Source organism: Belonocnema kinseyi, chromosome 1, assembly GCF_010883055.1.
Source record: "Belonocnema kinseyi isolate 2016_QV_RU_SX_M_011 chromosome 1, B_treatae_v1, whole genome shotgun sequence".
Lineage (NCBI taxonomy): Eukaryota > Metazoa > Arthropoda > Insecta > Hymenoptera > Cynipidae > Belonocnema > Belonocnema kinseyi.
In genome coordinates this window covers 80,484,452-80,494,149 of record NC_046657.1, presented here as the reverse complement: position 1 = coordinate 80,494,149, position 9,698 = coordinate 80,484,452, and the positions used below count along the sequence as shown (strand labels likewise).

General features: G+C 25.2%; 1 protein-coding gene across 3 annotated transcripts in view; it reads right to left on the bottom strand.

Moving 5' to 3' along the window:
* Positions 1-320: 320 nt before the first annotated feature.
* The window catches only part of LOC117171489 (uncharacterized protein PFB0765w), a 53,212-nt gene continuing 43,834 nt past the window's right edge, over positions 321-9,698 (bottom strand). For all 3 annotated transcript variants that reach the window (XM_033358851.1, XM_033358868.1, XM_033358860.1), the window contains 4 exons: positions 6,508-7,711; positions 2,530-2,780; positions 2,262-2,443; positions 321-550 (listed from right to left, as the gene is read on the bottom strand). In XM_033358851.1, the coding sequence (XP_033214742.1) occupies positions 436-550; positions 2,262-2,443; positions 2,530-2,780; positions 6,508-7,711 (1,752 nt within the window). In that variant the 3' untranslated portion in view covers positions 321-435. The remainder of the gene's footprint in view (positions 551-2,261; positions 2,444-2,529; positions 2,781-6,507; positions 7,712-9,698) is intronic.

Genomic DNA, 9,698 nt, shown 5'->3' with positions numbered 1-9,698 from the left:
GTTGAAGATCAATTTTTTCAGTTAAAAATTTATTTCGTAGGGTGAAAATATAACTATTTTGTAGAAAAATAGTTATTTCAAACTAGTTTTTGAAAATAAAAATATAACTAATCCAATTTTGCTTTCAATTTTATATTTAATTCTTAATTATACTTATCTCAATAAGACCTTTTACAATGTAGAAACAAAAAAAAGTGAAAATTTGGTCGAACCCAATAACAAAATAAAACTTCATAATTATTATTTAAAAAAAACTTTATTATCAGAATTCAAAATCTTTTCAAAATACAGAATGCATGAAATCATTCTACCGAAACTGACCAATGCTTGACTTAAAACTTTGTTAATTCATTTTAACAAAGATTAACTGTTCAACATAAAACTTCCAAAAAGATTGGAATTCAAAAAATCAAATTTTCCTGCTTTTCCAGCTATCTATTTTTTTTGGATCACCTGAATTTCCAAAGATTTCGAAACTTTTCTTGAAATTTGTTCACCTTTTTCAGCCTCTTCATTTTTTATTTCACTTCCACCTTCTAAGGAGTTTGACCTGAAACAAAATTAGTTAATTTAATCATTTTTTTCAGAATGATAAAAAAATGATCTGTTTTTGTAAATTATTATTATCATTTTTTTAATAGGTGTGTCTTTGCTGTTGCTTTGATTGGGTAATTTGAAAACCTTGAAGGAATGAATTTTAAACAAAAATTTTTAACAAAATAGTAAAATTTTCAACTAAAATGATGAAATTGAAATTGATAATTGAATTTCTAACCCACGCATGTGCATTTTCTACTATAATAATTAAATGTTCAACCCAAAAAAGACGAGAAGGGAATTTTTAACCAAAAAATGTCAATTTTCTAACAAAAATGGAATAGATATATTTTCAGTAAAAAAAATTCATGAAAAAATGCATTTTCAACAAAATAGGTAAAATTTAAGCAAAGAAATTAATTTTAACTTCAATTTTCAACAACAAAAAAGGAATTTTTAACCCAATAGTTGAATTTTCAACACAATAGATGAATTTTCTACAAACACTAATTTTCAACTTAATACATAATTTTTCAACAACGTAGTTAAATCTTCAACTAAACAAGATGAATTTTTAACCAAGAAGATTAATTTCAAAGTAAGTATGTGAATTTGTAACCGAGTTTTGAATTTTTAAAGGATTTTAAACTCATAGTTTAATTGTTAACGAAAGAGATGATTTTTCTACCAAGAATAAATGTTAAGTTTTCAGCTTAAAAAATTATTTTTTAACCAAAAAAACTAATTTTCAATCGAAGAAATGAATTTTTAATGAAAAAGATTAATTTTATGCCAAAAAAGAATAATTTAAAAAAAATATAGTTGAATAGTTAAATTTTCAACAACACAAATTAATTTTTAATCTAACAGGTGAATAAGTCGCCAAATACATTTTGGAAGATATTTAATTTTCAGTTGAAACAAACTTCATTTTCAATTTAAAAAACTACTTTTCAACAAAATAGTTAAATTGTTAAACAAGGAAATTAATTTGTCACTAAAACAATGAATATTCAAGAACAACAAAATTAATTTTGAACACAATAGTTGAATTTTTTATTTAAAAAAGACGAACATTCAACGAAATACATGAATTTTCACGTAAGTAGATTTAATATCTGTAAATAAAGAACAATTTTTGTATAAAATGGAATAGTTAAATTTGTAGTGAAAAAATTAATTTTTAATAAAAAAAAAATAATTTTCAATGAAAGAGATGAATTTTCAATCAATAAAATTAATTTTCTACCGCAAAAGACAAAAAGTTAAATTTCTAAGCAAAGGAATTAATCTTTAACTAAAACAATGAGTCTTCAACAACAAAAATGAATTATCAACCCAATAGTTAAATTTTTAATGGAAAAAGGACGAATTTTCAACAAAATAGCAGACGAATTTTTCACGAAATAGTTCAATTGTTAACGAAACATATGAAAAAAATTGATTTTCAATTTAAAAAAAAAACTAATTGTCAATGAAAGAGATAAATTAAACGAAAAAGATTAATTTTCTACTTAAAATATATACGCTTGACTCTGAATGTTATAAAACTAGATTAGTGGGTTCCAAGAAATAATGTAAAATTTTCTATAAAATCTTCCACCAAATATTGGACAATGAACAGAGTTTTTTTGTAAAGAAAGGGTATTTTAAAAATTATTATTATTTATTATTATTTAAATTTTTTAATATAAGTTATTTTTAAAATAGGAGAGTTTAGATACCTTTTATCAATTTTTTCATCTTTGGACTCCCCATTTGCATCTAGGGAAATTACATCGATCTCCTCGTCCGTTGATTTAGGAATTAATTTGCCTTGATCCCCAGAAACATTTATTACTTCACCGGTATTATTTTCCTGTCCAAGATGCATTTTAGATTTCAGTAATTCCGATTTTTTTGTAGCCTAAGAAATGAGAAAATATTTCTTTATAAATGTATTATATTTGTGATAATGTACTTCTGATTAAAATTTTGAAAATATTTAATTGCCTGAAAATTTTTGTAGGCGACATTTGGATTCTTAGAAAATAATTTTCCTTCCATCATGGCTTGTCGAGAAATTTTCATTAATTTTACAGCAGCTTCTCTTTCCCTTTCAATTTCCTCCTTCGTCTTTGGGGATTTTATTTTGCTCAATAATCTCTCTTTTAAATTAGAATCCATATTTTCTAAATTAAATTCGTCCGAACCATTTTCCGAAATAATATCCTTCGATTGAAAAGTGTCACCTTCATCTGAAACTATTTTTGTTTGTTATTGATAGTAATTTTTAAAAATGCTAACATCCAGTCGCGAATAATTCAAATTCACATTTTCAATACAAATGTTACCAAACATTTTTCCAAGTGATACAAATTTAAAACTTTCATACTTGAAAAAATATGCAATCTAAATATTAAATACTAAACTACAAAAGAAAAGCATTTAAAACATTAGAACTCTCACAAATGTAAATAATGTAACATTAAAATTAAATCTTATTTAATGTATAAATTCGATGAATAATTTAATCAGAATTGTTTCCTTTATTGGTTTTTTTTCATTATCTGAAAAAGCCTTAAATATTTCTAGGCTTAAAAAAAGATAGGTATTATCATTTATCCTTAAATTTCAACAAATTTCAAGGGAATTCTTAGAATTTTAAAGGATTAAAATTATTTTAAGGAGTTTTTAAAGCTTTTAAATGTTTTAAGGAAATTTAAAATAGTTTAAAGATTTTACAACAGTTTCACAAAATTTCAAGGAATTTTCAAAAGTCTATAGATTTTAAGGAATTCAAAAAACTGCATGAAACTTAAAAAATGTCCTAGAATTGCGAAAGATTTCGAAAAATGCAATGGGGCCTATAAGGCTTCAGGATATTTTAAAAGCTTGCAAGGGACTTTAAAACGATTTTAACGGATTTAATAAGATTTCCAAAAATGTAAATAATTGTAAGAGTAATTGCAAGATTGCAAGGGTTTTTATTTTATTTTTATTTTGTTTTAAGGACTACATTTTTATATTTGATATTCAAAGAGTAACAAATCGTTGAGGACATTAGTATTCGCACAAAACACCTACCAAACGCTTGTTTTAAATAGTGAAATTTAAAAACTCACAACCTCCAAAATTGATTAAGTTTAAATTAAATAATTGTCAACAAGCATTACAAAATGTACGTTTCAACTTAGTTTTATCTGATTAAAGCCTAACATAAAAAACGAAAAATTAAAAAATTAGTAGCGTTTCTGATTGAGCATTTAAAAATTAAGAAACTTCGAAAAAAGTATTTGTGAATTTAAAGTTAAACAACTTTAGTTACAAGGCTTCAAAAAATAAGCTATTTTAGAATTTCGCATTTTATAATGATAATATTAAATTTAAATTATAGAAATTTTAAATTTGATCAAATGATTAAGAGGTATCACAGCATGTAGTATGTTACAAAATGAGATGACAAACAATTAGACAGATTTTATTATTAAAAAAAGAGATTTCTGTGAAAAGAATACTCTCATTTTTATCGGTCAAATTTAAAGAAGTTTAAATATTGTAAAACATCAAAATTTAATCATTATAAAAATGTTTAAAATGCCATCATTTCTAATTGGAAACTATAAAATAAATGAATCTAAGCCTGATTGGGTCGTTTAAAATTAAACAATTCTTAGATTTCTTAGAATAGGACTTTAGTTTTTCGGGAAAATATAATTTTTAAACCTATCTAAAATCAAATTGATAACACGAAATTCTTGAAAATCTTTATGTCACTTTTGATGACTACCTGATTGGTTGCATATTGCGTCAATATTACTTTGAGTGGATCGTTTTCTGTTTGTTATTTGGAATATTCCCGAATTTTGTAAATTGCAATTTCCAAATGAGGAACTGTAACTTTATGTATAAATTGATTGCCGAAACAGAAATTTTTCAATTAAAACTACGGTTAGAAACCAACAAGACAAGTAAACTATTTTTAGTTAAAAAATCTGCTATTTATCATTTTTTGTTAGAAATAAACCTTGTTTGGTTTAACGTTCTGGTATTTAGTTATTCCATTTTTAGAAAATTAATCTTTTTGATTGAACTCTTTGGTTAAAAATTCATTTTTTAGTGATTCATCATTTAAGTTTAAAATTCATCTTTTCTGTTGAAAAATCGTTTTTTTTTTTAGAATTAATTTTCTGAACTAAAATCAATAACTATTCTATTTGGTTGAAAATCGATATTTTTGATTGAAAATTGGTCTTTTCTATTTGGCAATTCATATATTTTTTTATTAAAAATTCATCTTGTTCAGTTGAAAATTAATCTAATAATAATAATAATTAATTAATAATTTTTTCTGAAAAATGCAATTGTTTAGTTCTAAATTATTCTGGTTTCGTTGAGGAATCAGGAATTTGTTAGAAAAATAAACTGTTAAAAAGTTAACTTCTTTGTTATCAATTTATATTTTTTATTAAAATTTAACTGTTTGGTTAAAATTTAAACTATTTTGATGAAAATTTGACTTTTTGGTTGAAGAATTATATTTTCGGTTTAAAAATTCCATCATTTTGTAGATAATTCGTCCTTTTGACTTCGAAGTTCAAAATTGTTGTTGAAAATTCATGTTTTATGGTAAAAAATTATTCTTCGTGGTGGAAAGTTCACCTTTCTGATTAAAGATTAACTACTTGGTTAAAACTTTATCTGTTTTAGTTAAAAATTCAACTGCTTGGTTGAAAGTTGAAGTAGTTTGCTAAAAATTTATATTTTCGTAAGATTCAGTTTATTGGTTGAAAATATAACTCTTCCACTTTCAGAAAATAAATCTTCAGGGTTTAAAAATCATCCTGTGCGTTGAACTCTTTTTTAAAAATTAATTTGTTTAAGATTCATCATTTCAGTTGAAAATTGATCTCTTTAGTTTAAAATGTAACTATTTTGTTGAAATTTAATTTTTCTACCTAACAATCTTATCAAATTAAAGATTTATGTATATAAATTCGCCACTTTGGTATAAAATTAATCTTCCTGGTTAAAAATTCATTCTTCATTAAATAATTTTGAAAAGAGAAGAAATTTTCTACAAAAGTTTAATTTCTGACCTGAAAATATGAATTTAAAACAAAAAAAAGCTAATTTTCAAACAAAAAAGACTGCCAACAAAAAATTATATTTCAATTATTGGATATTTCAATGGAAAAAATATTTTTATTTCAAATAAAAACAGTTAAATTTTGAAAAAAAATATTTAAAAAAAAAAAATTGAATCCTCAACCAAAAAAGATTTTAATTTTAGACCAAACAGTTGCAATTTTAATAAAATATATGAAATTTCTACTAAAATAGATGAATTTTCAAAACAAAAAATTCTAGAGAAAAAAAACTTGCAATTAAGAGAGAAGAAAAATGGAAAGAAAATTCAAATTTGAAGCAAAAAATTTGTTTAAGGACTGCCTGAAGCTCGGAAAAAATACTATTTCATAAATGTTGGAAAGTCTTTGAAAGTTTAAAAATATTTTTAAATATCATCTTCAAATTCATTTTTTAAAACAAAGAATTACTACAAATATTCCCCAGAATCTTCTGAACAATTTTTTGAGCCTGAAATCTCTCTCTCTCAAAGCAATACAAAAAAATAAAAATTTGATTGCGAAATCTTTGAAAATTTACGTTTTTAGTTTAACCTACGTTTTAAGTTTTTGAAAATATTTTTAATTATCCCATTAACGAAAATTTTGTAAAATAAAAAATTACTGACTGATCTATATTTTATTTTGAAATAAAAATCTTTTAAAGATACTTTTGCATCTTTTCAAAACTTCTAAATATCATTTAAATTAATTCCAATTTTTCTAAAATTCTGTGAACTTGCAGAGTCGGAAAAGTTGACTTTAAAATCTTCTACATACCTTTACAAAATTTTAAGAAATCAATTAAAATTTTTCCTAAAATCTTAAAAAAGAATGTATTTTCTTTCATTTAAAACATTCATACCTGTTTCTAGTGTAGGTGAAAAATAATCTTCAAGGGTCATTTCCTCTTTTTCTAAATGTTCTGCTTCTAAACCTTTTTCTTTTCTCTCCTTGCAATTTTTCAACATCATATCCCGTTTCCAGTTTTTTTTGGACCCTTTTGTCGAATTTTGCGCTCGTCTCATTCGACTTTTGTCAGGACGAATTTTCCTCAAAACTTTAGTCTCAAAATTAGGTTCCTGGGTTAGAAAACACTTCTTTCGACAAATTTCAGGACTTTCGAATTCGTAGGTTCTTTTCTCACTTTGCTTCTTTGTACAATTTCCTGATTTTTTAAGGGTTAAAGCATCCATTGTTTTTATCAATGAATCTATTGTAATTTCTTCCATTTTTTCTTCCCTTATCTTCAGTTCACCTCCATCAAATTCCTTTTCTATTTTTCCTTCCTTTAAGTCACCTTCTAACTTTCTCTGTTCTATATTTTCTTCCTTTAAAACTTCTTTTCTACACAAAAGTTTTTCTTCCACCTTTTCTTCTTCCGTTTTCTTCTCTTTTACAACAACTTTCACCTCTTTTAAGTCAACTTCTGCAATTTCAATTGTTATGCTCTTCATATCCTTCCTTTCCATCTTCTGTTTCTCCTTAAGAACTTTTTCATGGTATAAAGTATCTTCCTCGTCTAAAATATTGTTCTTCACTTTCTCTTCCTGTTCTTTCTGTTGAACCTTTTCAAAATAAATGACCTCAGTTTGAATTTTAACCTCTTTTTCCTTACTCTCCACCTTCTCTTCCTCTTTAAGAACTTTTTTGTCCTTTGAAGTATCTCCCTCACCAGAAACCTCTTCCTCTATTTTCCCCTCCTCTTCTTCGCCTTCAACCTTTTCAGAATTAAGTTCTTCAATTTGCATTCTAACGTTTTGCTTTTCCTTTGTTTCGTCCTTTACCGTAAATACTTCTGCTTCTCCATTTTTGTAAATAATCCTATTATCCTTAAAAAAATCATCCATTTCTGAAAAGTTATCCTCCACGTCCTGATGAATGCTGCTCGGTTTATCTTTACGCAAATTATCTTCTTGAAATTTATATTCCTCGCTTCTAAAAATGTCTCGACTTTCATCAGCTTCAATTAGGCTTGTTTGAGTTTTTGGATTATAGTTATCATTTTGGGTGTACATATCCGGGTCTAATTCTTCTATTAGTTTTGGGGGTTTTCTATTTCGATTATTCTAAAAAAAAGAAACAGGATAATGTAACTGGGATTAGGACTAGAATAATGTAAACTTTGATCTTAATTCTAATCTTAAAAAATCATACATAAAAAGATTATAATAATTCTAATCCTAATATTTATTCATTCTAATTTTAAATATTATTAATCTTATAATAATCATATTCCCACGTCTGATAGATTACAGTATAATCATCAGTTACACCCTAATTCTGATTGAGATGCAGATAAGGATCATTAAAATGCGAATTCCAATTCTTACCAGCATTAACATTATTATAATCCTAACCCTGATTAGTATTAGGATTTTCATCATTGAAACCCTCTTATAGGTTTAAAATCAATGTAATCCTAATTCTTATTAGGATTCAGACGAGGAAAATTAAAATCTTAATCATAATATTTAAAATATTCTAAATCTAAATATTATTGTTCTTCTAATGATCCTAATCCCAATTCTGATAGAATAAGGATCAATTACATGCTAATAATATAATTTCAATCGGAACGTTAAAAAAGTGAATTCTTGAAGATGGCTGCTCTTATAATGATAATTGGGTTCAGCAGTAACTCCATTTTAACTTTACTCTTGATTAAGATTATGATTAGGATCATTACACCAATCATCCTAATTCCAATTGTTCTTCTTAATCCTAATTTCGAATTTTATAACCATAATTCTGGATTGCATTATGCTCAATAAAATATAAAATCATAATCCTAATTTTAAAAAATACTAATTTTAAATATTATCAATCTTGCAATAATCATATTTATAATCTGATTGGGTACAGGATTAACATCAGATATACCTTAATCCTGATTAAGATTAGGATGAGGATTATTAAAATTCGAATACCTATTGTCATCATTATTAGCATCATTATAATCCTGACCCTGATTAGTTTTAGGATTTTAATCATTAAAACCCTTATCTTAATATTGATTGGAATTATGATCAATAAAAGTCTCGTCCGTATGCCATAATCATAATATTTAAAAATCCTAATTTTAAAGACTATTATAATCATGATTGAGAATAGAATGAGGAACATTAGAGCCCTAATCTTAACCTTATGATCCTAAACAAAATCTTTAAATATCCTAATTCTGAAGATTTATGTTTTTACAATGATCGGAATCCTAATCCTGCTTAGAATTAGGAATATTAACGTTTTCATACTATGCTTCTAATCAGAATCATTGTTCTTATAATGATAATTACGTTCAGCAGTAACGCCATATTAACCCTAATCCTGATTAAGATTAAGTTTGAGATCAGGATTAGAATCACTGAATCCCTTATCCTAATTGTAAATTTGTTAAGTCCAAAATTTGATCATTATATCCCTAATCCCTAATTCTTATTCTATAATTCTAATTAGAAATGTGATCAATAAAACAAACAATCCTAATCCTAATATTTGAAAATAATAATTGCAATGATTATTAATCTTATAATGATCCCATTCCTAATCCTGATAGAGTTTAGGATAATAACCATTAAAAACATAATCTTCACCTGGTGATCCTAATTATAATATTTAAAACGTGCCAATTTTAAAGATTATGTTTCTTATGATAGTCGCAAACCTACTCGTGTTTACAATCAGGATCATCAAAGACTTACTACTTTGATTCTAATCCTATTAAATATGCTTTTAACCCTCATTCATTATTAGGATTAGATTTAGGATCATCAATCCCCTCGGCCTCATCCTAATTCTAATTATATTAAATCCTTAGTTCGAATTTTATAGCCATAATCCTGATTTTATAATTCTGATAATAATTATGATGAATAAAACATAAAATTCTAATCCTAATCTTAAAAATCCTAATTTTAAAGATAATTAATATTATAATGATCCTATGCCTAATCGTGATTGGGTGCCCGATTAATGTGGCTTACACTCTAATCCTGATTAAGCTGAAGATAAGTATAATTAAAATCCTAATCCTAATTCTAATCAACATTAGCATCA